Raw genomic sequence first — 24005 nt, forward strand, 5'->3', positions numbered from 1 at the left:
TAATTAAATGGAACAAAAATTGTTTGCAAAAGAATACAAATGTTCCTTAGAGAGTTCATGCTATGTAGCAGATAGAAAATGATATGATAAGTTTTGTTTTTTTTAAACAACATTTTTTAGACACTTTGAAATCTAACCTTCAATTGTTCATTTCTTTTTGGTTTAGGAGATAAGCAACACCTGAGACTTATGAAATGATTGTAATATATGAGATTTAACGAAAGCCATTATGCGGCCTGCTTGAATCAATTATAACTGTAGTGGAAATGTCAATTTTATTGAGATATCCAATACTTGTAAAGAAGCATCCAATGGCTAAGGTTAAGATCACAAACTACAAGCAGAACATAAGTAAAAATAAAAAATCAAACAAGATTGTAAAAAAAAATATATATTTATTACAGACACTAGAAGACAACAACAATGATAATAAAATGTCGTCTTAGCTCAATGTCTCTAGCACTTACTGAACTAGTTATATGCCCATGACTTTTCTGGAATAAAACAAAAACCTACAAGCTTCAAGACTAAATGTCATTTTAATGCAAAATAAAAGACTAAGACTAAGACTGCTTTGATCCTTACGGAAATTTGTTGTGATTACAAGGACTTTTCTCATATAAAGACAACACAATAGAAAAATACACATAAATACAACAGACAACATAAAGAGTTCATTCAGCAACTACACACAGGTATCTTGGTGCATTTCATGTTCCCTGATCAATGAGTGGCGGTGATAGAGTCTGACCGAGTGAGGTAAAATAATGAGGTAAAAAGACAAAATAACTGATAAAACACAAGGACGAAATAAAGCAAAGCAGGAAATAAGCAACTGGAATGATTGCCAAGTATTAAAACATACATTCAATCATTTTGTGGTATTGTTTCAGACATATTTTGCAACAGAGTTAACTACAAATACACACACATACAAGGAAGTGAATGAACAATGTTTGTTGTTTAAGTATTTCAATATTCAATTCCTCATGCAGGTTGTTCAATTGTTCTTTTTTTTTTTTTCTGAGGCATCAATGTATCTGCATGATTATCTGCCCTTTGCCCCACTACCTGCCAACAAGTGGGAAAACAAACTCTTGTCACATTTTATTCATAATGAAACAACAGCAAAATACTAACAAACAAATGTTTAAAAAAAAACATCTGCTATTTACATTTTAATAAGCTCCTTATGGCACCAAATAGAAAGTAGAGTGCAGTCATCACAAAATCAAATCACAAGACAGCCATGTTGTCATGGCCAGATTTTATCAGAATGTGTAAGAAAATAAAAGCAAAAACTGAAGAAACAAGCAGATAACCCACAAAACAGAAATTGTCAACACAAGGGCAAGTCTGAAACTTCAAAGATTATAAAAACTGTTGTCCATGGTGTCATGAGAAAATATCAAGAACATGTTCACTCTTCATTTCATTTGTAGCAGAGGCACATTCAATGTATTCATGTTGTTCTTTCAAAGTGCTACATTGAGATTCTGTTTGTGAGTACATTAATTGAGTGTACATTTATTGAAATTATTTTTGTACTTCATTTTTTTTAGAATGTTCAATTGTACTAAGTGCAGAAAAAAAGTTTACATTTAAAATGTCAATGAAAATTGTACAAGATTCAATAGAAACACGCAACTTATAAAAACTAAAAATAACTGGACACTCCAACATACACAGTGGCTCTAGGCAAAATGTTTCAGAAAATATTAGAATAACAACTTAAAAAAAACAACATAGCAATCAAACCATTGCAAGTGGGTTGAAACCAGATGTCAAAAAAGTGGTGTCTGGGAGGTGTAAAATAAGGACCTATATAAATTAAAATTTTTACAAAAAAAAAAGGCTAAAAAAAAAGGTGCATATAAATAAATTCAAACTCTTATAATTGATAAATGCAACTAATGTCTTACACTGAAGAAGAAAATAATGCAACAATATCAGAGAAAATATTTTGTGATTTGAACACAAAGTAAAAGGTCACTTGGTTAATACCGGTACATGTACAGTCAACTAGGAAGGAGGGATAGCTCTCAGCATATTATCATTAGAATAAATACACAATTTGGAATCTCTATTTTATGTTTACAAATTGAAATTTACATAACCATACTTATTATTTAAGTATTTTATTTTCGTAATTTCCCTCATGAATAGTTGAAATTTCTCTCATACCAAAGTAATTGAAGAATACAGTGTGTAACATCCCTGAGAATACTTCTTGTATAAAGGTGCTACAACAGAGTTCATTAGACTGAACTCAAAACATAAAGCAGACATTTCAAACACAATATCTTTCTTTAAATCAACTCCAGTAATATTTTTAGTCACAGTTCAGTAACAATATCATGTTTTGTGGTCTCCATTAGGTTAGGCAGTTTTGACAATGAGGTATATTTATATTGTTCAAGTCAATTTTAGTTTAATGCCTTCAATGCCAACTAATGAGCCCCTACATAAATATAGTATGTACATGATATCAATGAAAACAAAATGAAGTGACATGGGAAATACATTGCTTGGAGGCAAGGGGAGAGAGAGGAGGATCATGCCTTGTTGGAGTTGATTACTTACATGATGATCATTACATAGTTTATCCTCAATGACTGTACATCAGGTTGGTGTGAACATTCAAATGTAATGTTTGCCAAACCAAATAGTCAAATCCTGAATGTGGTTAAATGTTATATCTATAATCACTTGTGGGCAAACTAAAGGCATTTTTTTTTTGGCTGGCCCACATATCTAGTAAACATTTGCGTACAAAAACATGAATGATTCTTCAAATATAATAGGAAATTCTCAGGAGGCCTAGACTTTACTTACTATGGCCTTTACCAAAAGTATGGCACACTGAATCCATTTTTAGGCCAATATATTGTTTACTAATTAATATTGAAACATACTATTTGACTGCCTTTCAATAAAACTTTGAGGGAAAACACTACATAATATTTGTTTATAGACATATTACAATGTCCATTTTTTAAAATTAAAACATTTAACTTGCCATATTGACAGTAATAAGTATTATTCATTGAATTCCACTAGGTGCCAGTAAAAACTGAACTCTACCAGGTGACACTATAGAGTGGATGAATCCTGCAATGTACATACACAAAGTCCAAGCAATCACTAGTTCCTATGCTCAAATACCATCTGCAAAAGTGTAATGCTTAGCAATGCACTGATGTCTCTATTTGACTACAATGACATGTACAAAATATTTAGGTCATCCTTGTTCCTGTCAAATATCAAATATCTAGTAAGTTTTAAGACAATGTCATCTACCATATCAAATAATTATATATAGATATATATATATATATATAAACTATTGTATTAATTTATTATCAATGTCTTTTATCACTAGACATGATCAATGTTTCTTGTAAAACATATTTTGATGAACTTAACATAATGTGAAGAGATCAAATTTTCGCCTAAAAACTCTGACTGGATAAACAGATTTAAATGCTTAAAATATAAAAATAAATTTGATTGAAAATTTTTTTTTTTTCCAAAGTAAGTTTCATTATATTATAATTCTATTCCTAAAAGTTTCCTTTGCTCTGTTCTCATACCAGGAACCCCCAAATTCTTGAACAGTTAATTCCAATCAAAATGCCAAATGCCAGAGAAAGAGCCATGATCATGCCAGCTATGGGAGAATCACTGGGAGCAACACAGCTAGGAGAGGAGACAAGAAGACTAATTAAAATTCATCATGGATAAAAATACCATCTGCTTTATATGCTCAGAAGAAAAGGCAAATTGGTTCATTAATTTAATATAATAATTTTTTTTACATAAAAGATTAACTACCTTTACATATAAAACTAAATAAATATGATTGATATTTTTAAATATTTGGGAAAATATAGAGATTTGTTATAGTGGACAATTCTAATTCTCGACTAAAATGAATCTCTATACTTTCCCAAATATTTAAAAAATATCTATCATTATATTTATTTAGTTTTATATTATAATAACTCTTAACATATTCCATTGTAAAGAGTATTCAGCAAGTCAGTTCCTTGATGGCTTCATGAGCATGAACAAACCATCCTAGTTTTTAAATGCTGAAAAGTTTCTAGTGTAGTCCTGAACAAAGATTCTTTTAAATGAGATCTTTGTTGTCCAATTCTGCTATTATGTCACCATTACACTTTTACAATACTTTCAAAAACAAATTCCAACATTTGCTAAATTAGTAACTCAGGTGAAATACTATAAAATAGATACAATTTTAAATTATTAGTTCTTTGCATTAAACTTATTTAGAAATGTATTTATTACCAAAAAATGGGAGAATTTGAAATAAATTAATTAAAATCTATTTTGCTTTCTAATCTACATTACAGTTGACTATTAATAGTCCAACTGCTACAGCACAGAGAAGATGTCAGTTTACCAAAAAACTTTTGAATTACCAAAAGTTAGATGTACTTTGAAGAATTTAACCTACATTCAAGAAAATTCTATTTATGATGCTATAAAATATTATCCTAGACATTCAAAGAAATAAAATAGATGATTGAAAAATTATTGATCTAAGAATAGAAAGCATATGTGATTTTTTTAAAATAGCTATTATTTAGTGCAACTTTCATGCTTATAGCATACTCATAGCGCTATGGTCCAATCTCTTTTGTAGACCACTAGGTAGAGGGTGTTGAACTCAAGCACCCATGATAGGTAGCCAAGCCCCCATGATAGGTAGCCAAGTGGTTTTAAGCCTCTCTGCGACACATCCCACAGCTTTCACATACTGTGCTAAATTAGTATCTACATTCTAAAAATATATGTATGAATGTATCCATTAATTACATGAATGTACAAGTATTTATTAACAGATCTGAAATAGTCTTTTGTTTCTTTCTACACCAACAATAAGTCACATGACTTTTCTTTGAACCATTCAAACATGCATGTGTAGTGGATGTATACAGCATCTCAGCTTGAAACATACAAAGTTAAAATAACAACTAACCTTGGAGCATACATCATAGTTAAACTGCTACAATAGCCACTGGAAAATGAAAATAATGCAGATGAAACGATGTAGATTTCATCAATTGTAATTAACACAGGCAAACTTCTTTGTGTTGGACGAAAGTTGGCTAGTATCATCAGGGGGATAAAGATGATCCGAAGTATGACCAAAACATTAATCCACCTTGAATTAGGCTGTAAGACAATTAATGAAAATTCATATGCATAATTTTCTACTTTAAGAGATGGAAGTTTGAAATAAAAGGAAATCGTAATTGGCTTCACTAACATCAAATAAGAAAAACATCTAATTATTCTTTTAAATAGTTATCACACAAAAGTTAATTATCTGTTAGCAAACACAATTAAACAAACAACTTTACCCATTGGATAAAAACTGTTGCTAAGTTTCCCAGTGTGGCAAAAAAGTTGAAGAAAAGGAAACAAAACACTGGTGTCCAATAAACTGTTAGAAAAATATGACATTCCTTTAGTTCAGTGAGACAATAGGCAAAAAAGTGATACATATCAAAATGTATTATTGCAATTCAAATTGTTCAAACCATAAGGACTATTAACACAATCTTATTCAATGAATGGGGAGGAAATGTTTTTCCAGGAAAAAACAAGATGCATTTTGGGATACATTTAAAAATATCAATTTTTAATCAAGAACAAAATTTGTTAGCAAACAGCATTTTGTCTGTTTTTAAAATACATCTATATTTTGTAAACACCAAGTTAATCAAAATTGGATAAAATAAAATTAGTTTAAAAAAAAAAAAAAAAAAAAAAAAAAAATCCAATAAAATGATTATTTAATAGAATTTTTGTTTTATATTAGGTAGTCAAATTAAAGAATATTTTATTGGAGTTGTATCATATTTTTCATTATTTTTTAAGTAAACAGGTCGTTTATATCATATTCTATCTCAGTGCTAGTTTCGGTCGAGCACAGACATATATTATACCTTAACTTGACATGGAAATACAAAAAAATGTCATGAAAAACTTTTAAAAAGCTGAAACAAGGTGATGTTTTGTAAAGTAGTTATAAGAAGTAAAGTTGTTTTTTTTATACCCTAACAAATGTAACAAATAATTTAATGTTTAGATCTAGATTTAGTAAATGAACATACAAAATAAGAGTACTGTCATCTCATAATTATTATTTTGCAATTTTTGTATACATAATCTAGAAAGATCTGGGTAATCAATCTATTTAAATGTACATAAGATGATTAAAATCCATAGACTTGAATTATTTCGATCTAGGATTTTAAAAATATTATCTCAACGGAAATGGCTTTCATATATTTGCATGAACCTGTGATTAATAGCACTTTCTATTTAAATACAATATCATTTTGCAGATTTATTTCTTAACTTTGAAAACTAAAGATCATTACTTTTCTAAGAAAGAAAAGATTTTTCCTAGATTTGGGGCGACTTCCCTTACAGCTTAAAAAAAAAGAGCTACATAAATAAAATCTTTATACATGTCTGTGATCTGATCATTATCGGATAAGAATTTGTTTCCGTTTTACAGTCTAGATATAATATATATATAGGTCTATGGGTCAGAGCCACTTTATGTATGAGATCATTACCTGCAAATGAATCTGTATATGGTGCAACCAGGGGTCTAATGTCACTAGACACAGCAGGAAACAAAAGAAGTGTTATGAAGAATGTGAAGAAAACTCCAAAAATCAGATGATAAATCTGAAAGGTAGGACATGTTTATAATTTATTGACATTATTGCTCTCATCCGGATGATTCTGCTGGAAGAAGAGAAACCATTGTGATCACTTAACAAAATAGATCCTTTTTTTTTACTCTCTTGACCAAAACGTATGTACCAGCAAGTGGGCACAACTCTAGCCAAGCTGTTGATGCCAAATACCCACATTGCTTTAAATGAGTGCTATTAGTATTATTATGAAAACAAGATACATTCAATGCTGGAAAGCAATAGCTTAGGGCCTCCACTTGCTAGGGAAGCCCTAACTTGCTATTGGGGCTCCACCAGGGATATTTGCTATCATTTTGAAGAATGAAAAATTAACTTATTTCGATTGCAAGGGTCCCATATCTCAAATAGATAAGGGCCTTATCAGGTCTAAGTCTGGCCCTGGATACATTTGAAGTATTTTGTTGTAAATTTAAGGAACTCACCAAAGGAGCAAGGTTAGATGACAGATGTTTATTTATAGTATGATTGGATCACAACAAACAGAACAGTGACTATAAAGCTTTTGCTTCAGCCACACTTAGTTCTACCACTACTTTTACCAGTCCTTTCTACATGTCCAGGCCTCAGGCACCCCAGCGTACAACACCACCAACACACTTCTAGTGTTGTTCCCTGTCAATGGCGACTCCTTAAGTTACCTGGCAAAATGAAGGACAACTCTTTCTTTTTTTTCCAGAACTTAAATGCTACGATTTTCTTTATTTTTATAGGTAGGAGGAAGGAAGCTTCTGTATATCTGAACAATAAATTCCTGTTCTGTGTTGACAAGTGCTCTGGTGTGCATTGCCTCTTCTTACTTCTGTTCATCCTAAACAGACAGGCTCACTAAAGGGCAGGAGGATGTCTATGGTTGGCAATAGAGGTCAATCTGTGAGAGCAACAGACGTCTAGGAGAGTGTTCTCCATGAAGCCATTGAGACTGTTCTGCAGGCATCATTTTATCCTCCTTCAGTTGGCAAGTCTTCCTTCTCTGAGACAATGTTGGTTTTGAAAAGCATTTTTAATTACAGTTGTCGCTAATGCCAGCTGCTAGGCACATAGAAAAGCAGTAGTTATCCCTGCAATGGTCATCCAGACTGTTGGTCCAGCCCCTTGCTTCAGTAGGTTTTCTAGATCAATGCCTCTAGTCGAGCCTTTGACACATAAGCAGTGCCTATGGCTTTGAGCCCTAGACACAGGGGAAGGCAGTTTGTCAAACATGTCATCTTTGGTTGTGTTTTAAGATATCACTTAGGGGCACTTTTACAACATTCAGCATGTCAATGTAAATCAACCACCACAAGTTTCAATGGGTCTTCCTAAACATAATCTGGGCTATTCTCAAAAATCTTGGCATACATGTTTTTAAGTTTCTTGGCACTAGCATTCTACCTGTAATATACCAATATACAGTTCTCTTTTAAATGCCTGAGTGCAGGGGGAATCATGTTTACATTCTCATGTCATTACTTATGGTTGAGATAGTCCCAGCAAACATGTCACTTTTCTTGTCATGGGAGCCATGCTCATACAGTTTCTAACAATCACAGCAGACTACCACCACCAGCACCTCTCTTGTTACTGTACAGCTGTAGCATCGGTTAGGTAACAACGATGTATTTCTCTCCTCCTTAGAGTCTAGCCCTGCAGTTTACTCCATTCCTGAATCCTGCATGTTTGTTTCCCTCTCTCTGTGCATGAAAATGCTTTATTATCACATCACTTTCAGGAATTGACAGATTTCTGGATCTCCCTCAAATATGTAGGTCTATGGATATTGCTTTTCATTGATTAGGGCTTTCCAGAAACATGATTCAGCATTTTTTGCTCCTACTGATCTTTGCCTCAGATCTCTTACTTCAACTGTCTACCAGTGAGCTCATCCAGCCTCCTGAATAGTGTGATTTTTCACCCTCTTGAGATGTTAAGATCCCACTTCTTGTTGCAATGAAAAATGCATTGCCTCTTCTTACTTCTGTTCATCCCAAACAGACAGGCTCACTAAAGGGCAACTGTCAGGCCTTGGGTTCATTTCAGCCACACCAACAAAACAATACCCAGTGTTGTTCAAGTCCACAGTGACATCCTCAAAAAGTTACTGAGCTGGTTGAAGGATGCCTCTTTCCACTTGTATACCAAATTTCCTTCTTATAATTTAGTTGGAAAGAAAACTTGTTCTCTTTCTCTGTAAACAGCTCATTCTTGACCAGTGTCCAATAGGGTTCTAATGGACACAATAAATGCCAGTACAGGGAAGGAGTTTCAACACTAGATTACAAAACTTATTATTTCACTCAGCTAGAAAAAAAGTCATAAAATGTGTTTCTAATTAAAAAAATATGCAGTCAGGTAAACTTTTCAGAAAATTATTAAGCAGATAAAAAAAGCTTTTAAGAGTTTGAAATATAATAAAGTGACATTAACATAATATAAAAAAAATTTGTTAGTTTAATCTATCTACATTAGAGAAAAAAAAGATTGAATAAAACATATCTTTACAAACAATGAATAGGTACAGAATGTAAAGAAAATATTTTCAAAAGAATTCTGATGGAATGTAAGATGAAGAGACATTCTGATAGAATGTAAGATGAAGAGACATTCTGATAGAATGTAAGATGAAAAGAGTTTTTTCTGATAGAATGTAAGATGAGTTACAAATAAAAAAACTTTGTGTTACCTGTCGAACAACTCTCCCAAAACTTCTAAATAGAATTTTATAGAAAGGCTCATTGCTTATATTACTCTCTTGAAACTCTTGCTTTTTCAATAATGATAATTTCATATAGTGACGGAAGAATTTCTTTAAAAGATAAATGAAGAAATACAAGTCATAGTTAAACATTGATCAAAATTAGGATACTATTTTCATACAAATGTCTAGTGAAGCTACAAAGATATTAGTGCTTTGCTATTTAAGTTAGCACCCTAAAAATATAGTGTATGCTCTCATAGTTTCAATATAAAAATACTTTTAAATAAAGGAGATAAAATCCTGATAAATAATTATGACACATTGAACGATAATTGGCATTCAATTTCAATTTGAACTATTTCAAAGACTAGGAGAGGAAAACTCTGAATTCAAAAACTCTGCTGTCTTGCAGCTGTGCCCTATCATGGGAAAGGCTTTGGGAGTTAACCCTGAGGAAAAATCCGGAGCCAGCAACCCTAACGTAGTTTGCAGCACTCAGTGCTACACCCTGGCAGATCATGTGCCGCCGCTGACCCCAAACTGTATGGGCACTTGCAGTTCTTTTGGATACATCAGCTGTGTGGAGAGGGGAGGGGGAACTTATGTGTGGGTGATATCATTACAACCACAGCTAATGCCCAGACATTCATCTCATCTCCATGAGACTGAGGCCATGATTTTAAAGACTACATTTTAATATTAAAAAAAAATTTGACTAGCTGTAAATTTTGTGAGGTATACAATTTTAGTAAAAAACAATGAATCCAATAATCCGACAAGCTGTAATGTTTCAAAGACTTGAGTCAGCTAAGTGTCTACTTACTGTATTACGAAGGATAAAATATCCATCAAAAGCCATCAGTAAAATAACAATGGCTGTCACAAAGTAGTAGATGGCTGATGTTTTCTGACTGGGTGATACTGTGTAAGAGAAATACTATGTAATGCACAACATATATATATATATATATATATATATATATATATATATATATATACAGATAAAAACATATATATACAGTTCTATTTCAATATCTTTAGAGAAGTGATTAGTTATTTAATTTATTTATAATAAATCTTCTGAAATATTTGCAAAGTTCTACATCAACAAATGTTGGACTGTATATACATTTCAAGAAGAAGAATTAAGGTCTCTATAGTGAAATGGTGACCAAACATTAAATGAGATTTGCAGAACATAACTTTAGGCAAGACAAAGTTGATCAAAGTCAGCTATAGCAGGGAAACAGAGAAGAAGGTCATCCATAACATGGAGTCACACCTTCTTAGAGATCTAAAATCAGCGGGCACCAGCTGGGAGATGACTGTGAAAGTTGCCTATGACTGATCTCTGGGGAGAGAGCTTGCTGCCCTATGTGTCGAACAGTCTGAAGTGTTTAAATTAGCATTCACAAGAATACGAGACAACTAAAAATGTAATCTGCAGAATTTTTAAAATATAAATACCAATTAGCTACAATGAGTGTGATTGTGGAATTAGACTAAACACTATGTTATTAATTAATTAATGGCAATGTCTTTGCTTCCAAAGATTAAGGATGAATCCAGTCTTTTACATGGATAATAGTATAATATGTCTATGTGTTCTGAAAGTTCCAGCCACCATTTTCTTTTTTAATTTACAAACTTTTGCCTGCTGAGTACTACACAAAGCTGTGTACGGGGGTTCACAAACACAGAACAGTACTGAGTGCAGTATTTAATTAATAACTTTTGGATTGCAGTGTTGTTCTCATCCAACCAATCTCTGATGGGCTTACTGCAATAGCCCACCTTTTAGTTGGCCTCTGGGTTGATTTCCAGCGGCTTTCTGAGCTCAAGCATGACTCTAAATTGGTCCTTTTCGACATTTAGCTTCCTTATATGAAGATAGCCTTTTTTCTGTCGAGCCTTGATAGAAATATTGAACTTAGCATGAACAAGGCGATGTTCTGTATAGCAGTTAGCACTTGGCATAAGTATGGTGTACATTACTTCACCAACATCGCATTGCCTCAGTATGTAATCAAGTAAAGGCAACACTAAGTTATACAGTTTAACCAAACCAACATTTGTTCAACAAAATATAACAGTAGACACACCAGAAAAGACAGTCATAAATAAACTACACTCTCCAAAGGCTTTCTATATTTTGTTGAACACCCCATTTTGATAGCATTTTATCATTTTCATGCATACACCAGGTTTTGGTAGCATTCATGTCTCCTTTATCTTTTACTCTTTATAAACGGAGATCCCGAAAACAAAAACTTTTCTGCGCATGTCACCCAAACATTCATATATTCCATTTTATGCTGAGCATCAATATATTTTCATGTACTAAAGAGAGAGCTGTTTGGCTAATGTCAGTAGTAAGATAGTGCTGTCTAATGTGTTGATAATTAATTTATTAAGAAACTAGCAGGTGATTAAGATAAAAGAAAAGGTTGTTTTGAGAAGATTTATTAGTTTTGGCTGCCATTTAGAATTCAATTGTGCTGTGTAAGGTTTGAGTGCCACTTCTATGAGTGAAAGACAAAAAGATGTAAAAGTTAGTGAGTAAAATAAATAAGTTACTTACAGATAATGAGAAGGATATTGGTCACAGATACTAGTGTTCCAGATAGGTTCTACAAAACAAGTTAGAGCTCAAGATTAGCATAGAATATATATAATATATATATATATATTTTAAAAAAATCTTTTAAGACAAAATTTATCTAAGGGAAAAAAAAAGCAAAATCAATGCAATATATCTCAATACAATAGGAATAAGCTTCCTTTTTCCTATATATAACAAAAATAAATAAATAAGTACCACAAAATGACTGACTATTGGGTTAATTTGTTTATTGATTCATGCATGCATTGTCATTGACTATAAATAATTAGCAAAATTTTAACTTGAGAATGGGAAGTCGGAGAAAAAGCTTGGACAAAGTGTTAAAAGGGGAATAGCTTCACATATACAGCAACATATATCAATAAGTAACATTTATTTCCCTTTTTGAATACCAAACAAAATAATAAACTACCAATAATTACTTAACTAATTGGTTAATTTTATTTTTATTGATTCTTGTTTTTTTTTAGGAAATGCAAATTAATTGTGTAAAGTTTCAACTTGATCCAAGAATGGGTGTGGCAGAAATAACGTGTACACAGATTTTACCAGACAGACAGACAGAGTGAGTTAATATAAGCTTTGTAAAAATACTTCCATTATGCTTAGAATGTAATAAAAACTTACGTATTAAAGAAGCATGTGTGCATGTGTGATGAAATGTAAATTAATGAGTTTGTTTTTTGTTCATGTAAAACAAAACAGGTGTATGTGTATGTGTATAAAAAGGGTGGAGAAAAGGACAATACAACAAAATGTGAAACAAATGTGAGCCATGAGGGTCCAATGCATTTGAATACAATATACACTAATTTTATTTTTTTTAAAGTTTTGAATATGTATGTAAACATTGTAATTCTCAATGACTAAGAGATCTAAACATGTTAGGCTAAATATTGTATGAAGTAACAGGTTTGTTTGTGGTATGGTGAATTCCTTTGGTTTTTCATTTGCTCTTGCCCATCCATAAGATATTGAGCTGAATTTCTCAAGGAGAAGAAGTTAGATGGCAATGATTGGACATTGTAACAGTCACATGATTTCCCCTCCCTTCTTTCTTCCATAAATTTACATCATTCTCAATTTTATTTCTTTTCATTTGAGCTGTGCTATTTGTTTGCAAAAATAAACAATGACTTTTGGCAAACTGAGTTGGAGTTAACATTCACATTCAAATAAAATGGACTACAAACAATAATTAACTATAATATTGTTTTTTTGTTTGTTGTTTTTTTTTTTCTTCTTTTTTTTTTTCTCTCACTATAACAGAAACCAAACAGCAGGGGAATGAAGCTGAGCAGAGTTTAAACAAGGAACATTAAAAATCTAAAGTTTATAATTAGGAAGTTTCATGGAACCCAAAGAAAAATCAAGTTGGTGGAAATTTTGTAAGTGTCTACGCAATGAATCTGGTGCCCCTTTCCGCTCAGTTATATTCTGTCACAATCCTAACTCTCTACAAATAAAGATTACAAAAGTTCAAGAAATTGTAGAAAATTAGTTTATCAAAGAAATTCATATTAGAATATTTAATAGACATGATAAGACATGGGGCCTGATATAACCTTATGCTAAAAAAAGGTTAAAATAAATAATTATTATCTAATGGTCTACTAAATAAATGAATGCAAAATACACCATACTTATACTGACATTACTGTACATTATTAAAAGTATATTTAATTGTTCTTTAGAAAGTTCAACTACCTTGCACCAACACATTTTAATAAAAATGTTCGTATGCTAGTAAATTAATGAAAACAACAACTCACACTCCCAAAGACTACTGCATTTGTATATTTCATTGGCAGAGAAGCTGCTAATCCATAAAGACTGTTTTGATAAATACCAACAGCAGCTGTCAATAAAGTAGCATAATAATATTCATTTTAAAAAATGGATTTCATTCAAAATAGAAATCTACAGCTATAATAAGCAAGCATTGCAATGTCCTGTTATATACAGAATTTGCTTATCTAATATTGAAATAAACTAAAGTGTACTAACCATTTATTACAATAGCTGTCACAATGGTAATCCAAAAGAATGTTTCAGGCCCTGTTCACATAAAAAAAAAAAGTTTCATTTCGCTAATTTTGATTTTCTTTTAAGTACCTATGTAAATCTGTCGGAGATGAAAAAGACTATTTTATTTTCCTAGCACTTACATGTCGTGGTGTCCAACATTGCCAGTACTACTGTCACTACAAGCATTGAAACCATCACCATTATTCCCGTCAGAATTCTTATTCCCAGTGTGTTTCTATACAAAAGATTAGACAATGGACTTTTAAAGAGTTAACAGGATATACCATGTTTATTACATTTAAGAATGATACTTATTTAATAATTACACTTTTTCAAAACACAAGTTTCTTCTTAGCTATGGTAAATATTAATTAAAAAATGCTTTTAGAATGGGGCCCAATGAAACAACATCCTAAAATGATAATCTAAAGAACACTAAAGGGAATAGTTTTTTTTACGTTTAATATTTATCATAAAACTTTTCTGTGCCAAACAGTAACAAAGTATATTGCAGACCTATAAGTATTTTCAAGTTCTTTATCATTTGGAAATAAGTTTTTGATTCATTTCATAAAGTAGAGTACAGATGACCTCAGACTTAAATGGGTAGGAAGTAAAAAAAAAAAAAACAGAACAAAAGTGATGATTTTGAGTTGATTTGCAATTTCAATGTAGAATGTTGCAAAGTCTAATTTTAAGAATTTCCTAGAGTTACTTCAAAGCTTTTGTTATGCAGCTGGTTCTTTTTATAATAAACCATTACTAGGTTTGTAGTAATAACTGAATCAAATGAGTGCTTACTAAGTAAGACAATTACATCCAGAACAGACAACTACAAAGTTTCTTGTTCCTAATCAATAGGTTAACATTACACACACACACACATACACACAATATTGACCCTTACCCTCCACACTGGACAAATATGTTGATTATGTTCATCAGAAAGTTGGGATACTGTGAGGCCATACCAATATAAGACATAAAGTTTGTCCTGTAGTCATCCAGAGTTGTGCTGCCACTGCTGCCATTGCTGACATTGTGGGATTGTAACTTGTAATTCTCAAAATACTGGTTCAAACATAACAGTAACATAGGTACACATTAGATGTAATCTATACAACTACCTAACCCATATTAAGGAGAATACAAAATTATTGTATTATGAACATCTTAAGAACATCAGTAGAAGCTTAAAAAGAAACCAATGAAATAATCATTGTCACAGATGCCATTATAGATTTATTTGTATATTTCACATTTAAAAGCTTATGTGTAAATAGAAATATAAACCCTTGACTGAGCCTCAGGAATTACCCCACAAATCTAGATCCTTGACAGCGCCTCAGGTTTTACCCGAGACGTAATTACGATGTTGCAAATCTATTGGTTGATTTGAAAATAAATAAAGATATTTTAGCGCCAGAGAATTGACGAGAGTAGAAAGAACGCCAGTCGATGAAAGAATTTCCTAGTAGACAGTGGCGTTTTCTAAGAGCTCTGATTTAAAGCCTTTGTAATGTTATTTGTGCTTGTTGATCTGTAACCTGTACATAAGCTGTACTTACGTTTTATATTTAAATAAAGTTCCAGAGTTGTGTTTTAACAAAGAATCTTTTATTGTGAATCCTAGATCGTCATTTATTCAACTATTTTAATTCAAGTGAAATCCCCGGCACCACAACGCACGTTGTGACACATATATAGTTAAAAACTAGTCTCCTACAGTCTCATTGATTTAATACATGTTTGAAGCTTGGGAAGTGAATGCCAAACCAGTCTTTTAAGGAAGATTAAAGGAAGATTATTGCAAACAAATCCAAGGACAGTTGGCTTTAAAAAAATCAAATGACACATTAATGGGAAAAAAAGTATGTGACAGAGGCTGTCGGTACAATGATTCAATGACAGTGAATTGTGTTACTAAGACACAAGAATGTTATTCTTGGAGTATTATATTGTTTTAACTTGAGTGGCGGAGCAATAGGATTAATGTGTGTGTGTGACCTACTGACACACGTGACTCATGCAAATGACACAGGTCACCAGCTGTCATTAGACAAGGGACAGTATGTGCAAATATGTTATGGTCATGTGATCAAAAGCCTTCGTGGACATTAGACAGAGTGTGTAAGGAGCTCAGTCGAGGACAGCAAGAAAGTAAGGATGACACAGTACAATGTGAGTCCTGTAGAACGTAGCTGTATGAGTCCAGGAGAAGACAGAGAGACTAGTAGAGTTTATTACAGCAGTTCAGTACAACAAAGCATTTGAAGTTAGTGTGGAGTATTGGCTGTTATTTATTGATATTTATGTGTTGTTAAGCAGTGTTTACACAAGGCTTGGTAGAGAGAATCGTAACAAAATGTATACCATTCAACATGAGGTGTTATGAACAAGGATATTTTATGTACTAAATCCCACACGATGTTTTGTGTCTGCCATAAGAAGAGTTCTTCAGTTATTTTCCAGTAGATGTCTGATTACACTACAATACAACAATAGATAAATCTTGAGCCCAATATTACCCAACCTGGTCTTATGAATTGACGTAATGGCATTTGGTATCAGCAGTAGTCTTATGATCTTCCAACAAAGTCAGTTGATACAGAGTTAATGACAGAAAAGTTACCAGGACAAGTTGGAAGAATAGGCTTGTCACCACAAATGACCGATCAAAGAAATTGGTAACAGTAAATGTCACTGCCCCAGAGATGCAAGTCAAAGATCTGAGTTTGAGTTTCGAGTTTTTTGGCACATCGGCACATTTTAGGCCATATCGTGCCCGTAATCCCTAAAAGGTTACTCTCCATTCATACCACAAGAGCTAAATTTTATTTAGTTAAGTTATTAAAAACAAGGTCTATTCACAGTTAAAATAGTAAAGTGAAAATTTAATAATTTAGTAAAAATCTTTTGTAAATATTATATATTCACAATTTCACAAATCAAATCTTCGTAGAGCAACCCCACCTCAGGACAAAGCCCAATACCTTCCCAGGGTCAACACTATCGAACAGTGTTTTTAGGTTGTGCGCCCTAAAAAATTTTCCCTAATATCCTGGTATCTGGGGCAATCAATGAGGATATGTTCCACAGTGAAATGAGAGTCACAGTACTCACAAAGTGGGGGCTCCTCTCTCTTCAGCACAAAGGAGTGCGTGATGTAGGTGTGGCCAATCCTAAGTCTGGACATGGTCGTGCTTCCACGCCTTGTCAGACCTTAGATGTGGGCCGCAACCTGACATCAGCCACAATCTGTCTGAGTTTGTTGTGGGTCTTAGCCTCCCACCAATCCTGCCACTCTCGATAGGTGGCAAAGGCAATACTCTGTCTCAGGTCCGAGCAGGGGGATTTGGGTTGCTGACACCGCTTGATTTAGGGCTCTCTTTGCTTCTGTCGGCCCTTTCATTTCCCTCTATGCCCACATGGGAGGGGATCCAGATGAAGGTGACATCCCTATGGTCAGATGTTATTTGGTCTAAAGCTTCAGGCTCTTATGTACCAATGGAATGTCAGTCTTCATCCACCCCAAAGCTTGCAATTCAGATTTGGAGTCGGAGCATATGATAAATTTTCTCCTTTCTGATGCTTTGATGGCCATAAGTGCACGCGATATTGCATGTAATTCGGCAGTAAAGATGGAGCATCCATCGGGGAGTCTACGGGAGATTGTTTTGTTCCGAAAGGAGCAGGCACAAGCGACCTTTCCATCCATTTTGGTTCCATCAGTGTAAATGGTGCCACAATCTCTGTAGCTCTCCTGCAGTTCCCTAAAGTGGACTTGTAGTATACTTGGGTCAGTTTTTTCTTTTTTGAAATTAAGGAAGGATAAATTTAATTTCAATCAAGGAGGGTTCTGTGGGATTTTTATTTTAGAAATTTGGTCAGTGGGTGGGGTTAAATTTTGGATGGATTCTCTCATTCGAAGGCTCAACGGCTGTATGACGTTAGGCCTTCGATTGTATAGTTCTACATCTGTATGTATAAATACCTTCAAAGCCACCATTAATGCAGGTCTTGGTGCCTTCCTGGTCTTTCCCCCCCAAAAAACACTTTGAAATAAGCGCACCCTGTGGCAACTACTGCTCAAACTTTCAAGCTGAAATTGAGGCAATTACCACCTTGGGTAGGGCCAATACAGCCAACTTGGCCTGGTTGAAGGTACATCCATTTCCTGCCTTGTACTCCTGCACGGCAACCTCCTGTTTCCACAGAGTGCAGTCTCTGGAGTAGGCTGAGTGGCCAGTGTGACAGTTTGAGCATTTAAACAGGGCTGTGCAGCCCTTATCCTCATGACCCTCTCCAGCACATCTGGCACACACAGTGTTCCTCTTGCAGACTGCCGCGCCGTGTCCATAACCCTGGCACTTGAAGCACCTCATGAGGTTAGGTATGTAAGGCCTCATTGGAACTCGTATGTATCATTCCTTCACATACTCTGGCGGTGTCATATCAGGTCTCTAGAACTGATTTACACCTCCTGGTGAATACACCTCTGCTGGTGTTCAAACTCTTGTGTGGCATGACTTCCACTTGGAGATCACAGATTCTTCTGCATCGTAGAAGCCCATCAGAGTGTATCTTACTATCAACTTCTATGAGTAGTTCCATTGTCTTGTGCAGCTTAGATACATTCTTGGGCTCTCCCACTACTGACTTAAGTCCTTGTAGATGAGAAAAGTGCTCATCTTTGTCAGGCTTTTCCCCTCTTCTGTGCACATGACCACAACTTCTTGTGGCCTCCTTTTTTGCCTCTATTCGACGTCTCTTGCCCAGACACAAATCTGGGGCAAGTAGTTTTCTTGGGGGTTTTTTTGTCCATGGACATTAGTAGTAATTCAGCAACTGTGCTCCCCACATGCCATCGAGTCCAACAAGGGGACAGGCCATTCGGATATCCAGAATGAGCCTGCCAGGGCTACATTAGTGCTATACTCAAGTCAGCTGCTCCCTGATTGACCCTCCAGCCACTGCCCTCCTGCATAAGTCGATGACTTATCTGGTAACTCAGCGTGACCAGCCGGCCATCTGGGCCTCAGGTCTAGAGAAACTTGGAGCCAAAGTATTGTATTGTGGTAGTTTATCTTCGGATAGACACCTACTTATATACCAGGATCTCTTTATCCCCCCTTACCCGTCGCTTATGGACTGGTCTAAGACGTAGGGAGATTTTACAAATAAGGAGACAGAGTGATGGGTAATGAAGGCAGACTGAGAAAGAGGAGGCAGATGCAATGATAGAAAAGAAGTAGGGCACTTTTGAGCTCCAAAAGAGCTAAGGAAAGAGGAGCCCAGTTTAACGACCTCGGGAAGCGTAAAAAATCTAAGGTGTACGTTTTTCATTATCTATAATCCATTCTACTTACGTCCTTAGCATTAATGAATGTATTCCATGGCAAGAGTACAGCAATGCCTTGTAGAATCATAATGAGATATACAATGTGATACCTACAAGAAGTGACAAATTAAGAAATCTTTAAAAAAAATTAAACATTTTAATGTCTGTCTATGGCAGATTGGATGTATAATCATTGTTATAAGATAGTATTTAACACCTGCTACGCCCGTTGATTTGTTTTCAGGTATATATATATTTTATTTGACCTGTAAACCCTACCCCCTTTTATTTAAAATGTCAGGAATCATCTTTTTCTAAACTATATTCTGTGCATTCTGTTATATGTTAGAAATAACTGAGTTAAATTTCAATTTTTTTAGCCCCGTAGTGGGAGAAATAGTGAATAGCTTCTCAGTTTTATCTTGAAATATTTGATAGGCTCTACAGGTTTCTTGTAAAAAAAAACAAAAAAACAACAGGAAGTAGAATTTATTACTATTTATCAATAGTATATCAGCTTTTTTAAAAAACGTACTGCAAAGAAACTGCCAATAAAAATCATTTGGAGGAAATTAACTGTTGCAGATTCGATCGTGAAAGGTACTTTGTTGTTCTTGATACAAAATAAATTAGTTAAATTTTCTTATTTTATCATCCAAGCCAAGTGGAGAGTTTGTGATTAGTGCTGAATGAATCTACATTCAAGCTCCTTGTAAAATATTATAGAGGTCCTTAGAAATGTTGGTTTGGCTGGTTTGCTATTGATCTTTACCTGTCATCAGGAACATCTTTCTCAAGCTCATCTATCAACTGAGCTGTGGAGCTTTTTTTACTTATAGTTGATTCCATCATGCTGTCCCAGCCAGGGTCCAGTTTGACAGGGGGAAGGAAGCGCTCACGTTCTGTAGAATCTACAAAATACAAGCAGAGACTCAATGTACTTTGATGGTAAATGTCAATTTGACTGTCATCACATACAAAAATGTCAAGGTCGATTTAAGCTAAGTACAGTCATAATGTCTGTATGTAAGAATCCTACTGAGAATCTATATATAGGAATTGTTTGCTGAAAAAAAATTCAACATTTATATTCTCCCATTTTATTTTGTACTTTGATTTTTTAAAATCCTAATAATGAAATAGTAAATATCTCTAATAATTTTGAAAAAACATATTGCTAATTATCCTCATTTTACCTGAGCAGATTGCAAAATAGTCAAGTAATACAAGCAGTAGAAAAAAAATACTTTTTAAAAACAAAGCTTATCTAAGGGAAAGAACTGCTAGTTACTTCCATTCATCTGAAAATTACCGGGTTTTGCTCCCTTTCTGCTTTAGAAAACAGAATTAAATAATTAGTAGTAAACTAATTGCTTAATTTTTGGCATGACACAAACTGAGACCAATCGTTATAGTCTGAACACAGACCTGTGACGTGGCAACGATCTATTGGTCTTCCTTGACCACAGGTTGTCACGTGACAGGTCTCTCCTACAACGATTGGTCTCACACAAGCACACTTGTTTTATAAGCTATGAGTTTTATTTAGTTCTAAAGCAGCCAGCCAGAACTATAAATCAACACAATAGACAAGTCATTCAAATACCAAGAGAGACAATGAACGAAACCACACTGAGGAACATACATACACAAAGAGCTAACAAGATGATCTAGTGAGAGAGGAAAAGAGTCACGCAACGACAACATACGACACACAGAGTGAGACAGAAAGTAACACTCAAAAGTCAACGTAGGTTGCAAGCAAATTTCGTTTATAATTTTCATGTCATTATTACATCAATGTGAAGATTTTTGTTTTCATCTATGTGAGGGAGAGAGATACACACATACATAGAAATAGACACATCTGAAAACGTCACGATAGGTTCTCCATTTTGTTTTACAGCCTCGGGCCCAAAGACTGCGTTTTTGCACCCAAAATGACTGAAAGCAAGAGGCAGCCACCCGTCTTGTGTTGTACTGTGCATGTCGGGAAAGATTAGTGGTACAAGCCCACATTCTTCAAGTCATTAAATGGCTAATGCACTGATAATGCCCCCGTCTAGGAAACCATAGTTATCAGACATAGAACATTTGAGTCCACCTTAATTGTAAACACAGGGTAAATTTAGTAATCGTTGATTGTTATTTAAGAGTGATGCATATAATCCGTAATGGATGACAAGATAATTGGCTAAATATAAACTACCTTTATCCATCTTGTTATAAGAATGGTTTTAACATATGTGCATACATTATTCATAGTTAATTTGAAAACCCAAAGGCTACGTTAGGAGATGACTCAGAGCAGACGTAGCATCTATTGGGATGCAGTAAGAAGACAATAGTGACAGCGGATTGGTTCTGGACATTTGGACTAGGGGGATGGAGGGGACACGAACTGAAGACCAATGTGTGTGTGTGTGTGTGTGTGTGAGAGAGTCAAGGGAAGAACAACAAAAACTGAATTTCTATTTATTTGTTTTATTGGGACAACGAACAAGAGCCAAAGATTTCAAAGTGTTGAAATGTTCGATAGACATAAGTTCGTCAAGATACAATAATAATAAGAAGAGAGTTTTTGTTATCAGTCAAACTCAAAAGCGGCATCCAACGTGTCCGCCATGCAGTAAGACAAAATAATTTCGACATTTTCAGCACGAATATTAAAAAGCTATGACACTTATAAGAATCACCAGAATATTCATTTAAACGTTTAAAGTATGATTGCCTTCGCAAGAGGTCCTGTCTGAATTCTTACTTACAGCCCACACACCTATTAGAATATGGTCGCTAAAAATAGATCTTCATTAGTCTCCTGGCCTGTGCCATCATTTCCATCTTGTTCCAGGAGTAACCAAAGTGTCTGCCTCTAGTTCGTATCGTCAGCTGCTTGTAGAACGCCCTCAATTTCTCTCGCCTTGTGGGTTCCACTTCAATGCTTGCCTTGTGATGCTAGTTGGTGTTTTGCGCAGCGTCCATTTTCTCTTTCTAATCTATTCTTCGATATGAGCTTGCTTGGTTCTTTGCAAGAGGTTATTTTTGCTGATGGTGTCTGACCAATGAATGTGAAAGATTCTACGTGGCACCCTTGTGGAAACGTTTACAAGAAATAATAGGAAAAAAAATAACTTGCGGTTGGCTTTGGGGGTCAAATTGGCAAAAATAATTTGCAGTTGGCATTGGGGGTCAAATTGGCAAAAATAACTTGCAGTTGGCTTTGGAGGTCAAATTGGCAAAAATAACTTGCAGTTGGCTTTGGGGGTCAAATAGGCAAAAATAACTTGCGGTTGGCTTTGGAGGTCAAATAGTCAAAAATAACTTGTGGTTGGCTTTGGAGGTCAAATAGTCAAAAATAACTTGTGGTTGGCTTTGGAGGTCAAATAGTCAAAAATAACTTGCGGTTGGCTTTGGAGGTCAAATAGTCAAAAATAACTTGTGGTTGGCTTTGGAGGTCAAATAGTCAAAAATAACTTGCGGTTGGCTTTGGAGGTCAAATAGTCAAAAATAACTTGTGGTTGGCTTTGGAGGTCAAATAGTCAAAAATAACTTGTGGTTGGCTTTGGAAGTCAAACAGTCAAAAATAACTTGCGGTTGGCTTTGGGAGTCCCCAGTGTAGTGCAAGTGGTACAGAAGAATGAAGGACTCGCTATTTTCCGCCACACGCTGCATCGCACTCTGTGGTGGCGGCATCCTAACGGTTAGTGGCTCAAAAGAACCTCTGAAGAACCTCACAACTGATGCGATTAAAAGAACATCTAGGAGGCCAGTTCTCATTCTTTAACTCTGGGTGAACTTCTTCCCTTTGGTTCTCAAGGGCCTTTTGGTACGACTCTATTACCATGTACATGTAGGTCACATGCCAACACTGACTAGTAAATCTCGTTTTTTTTTCTTTTTCAATGCGCAAAACTAGAGAGGAGAATCCTAGCAATGGAATTGAGATGCTTTAAAAGGATCCTAGGTATCACCAATAAGGACCGCATCACAAAATGCGGAGATTCGAAACAGGATCACAATGGCAATTAGGCCCAACGATGACCTGATTACCACGGTCAAAAAAGACACAAACTTAAACTTTATGGCCATATCACAAGTTCTTCGTGACTCGTAAAGACTTTCCATCACGGAACAGAATCAAGAAAAAGACAAAGCAGACAGAGAAGACAACATCAAGGAAGTCATTAAAGGAGATTCAATTCGAGGGAAAAAAACAGGAATGGAGAACGTCGACGGATCATGTGTGTTGCCCTAAGGGTTCAACAAAAGGGAAGATGAAGGTAGGAATATGTACATATTGTACATTCTTTTTTTTTTTAAATAAAAATACACGTTTTCTGTGAACTGCTTGTAGCTAATACTTAAGAAATTACACAAATAAGTAATACATACATTTTTTATACCATTACTCTCAAATGACATACTCTAGGGCTAGGAGATATGTTTTACAAAATATATAATCTCATTTATGTATTCTTGTATTGTTTTAAAAGTGGTGTATATTAATGATCCAAAAAAAAAATGGTTTGGATCAGTAGTGCCCAACCATTTTCGGCCGGCGGGCCAGTTTAATTT

The 24005-nt window shown here is 34.5% G+C and overlaps 1 protein-coding gene across 2 annotated transcripts in view; it reads right to left on the reverse strand.

The window, feature by feature from the left end:
* Positions 1–375: 375 nt before the first annotated feature.
* The window catches only part of LOC106072084 (equilibrative nucleoside transporter 1-like), a 52592-nt gene continuing 28962 nt past the window's right edge, over positions 376–24005 (reverse strand). For both annotated transcript variants that reach the window (XM_013232351.2, XM_013232352.2), the window contains exons 3-15: positions 20203–20341; positions 19459–19540; positions 14997–15160; positions 14230–14324; positions 14069–14119; positions 13834–13919; positions 12020–12068; positions 10262–10359; positions 9424–9546; positions 6618–6732; positions 5391–5473; positions 5006–5202; positions 376–3699 (exon numbers count right to left, since the gene is read on the reverse strand). In XM_013232351.2, coding sequence (XP_013087805.2) covers positions 3588–3699; positions 5006–5202; positions 5391–5473; positions 6618–6732; positions 9424–9546; positions 10262–10359; positions 12020–12068; positions 13834–13919; positions 14069–14119; positions 14230–14324; positions 14997–15160; positions 19459–19540; positions 20203–20341 — 1394 coding nt within the window. In that variant the 3' untranslated portion in view covers positions 376–3587. The remainder of the gene's footprint in view (positions 3700–5005; positions 5203–5390; positions 5474–6617; positions 6733–9423; positions 9547–10261; positions 10360–12019; positions 12069–13833; positions 13920–14068; positions 14120–14229; positions 14325–14996; positions 15161–19458; positions 19541–20202; positions 20342–24005) is intronic.

This window comes from Biomphalaria glabrata, chromosome 1 (genome assembly GCF_947242115.1).
Source record: "Biomphalaria glabrata chromosome 1, xgBioGlab47.1, whole genome shotgun sequence".
NCBI classification, from domain to species: Eukaryota; Metazoa; Mollusca; class Gastropoda; family Planorbidae; genus Biomphalaria; species Biomphalaria glabrata.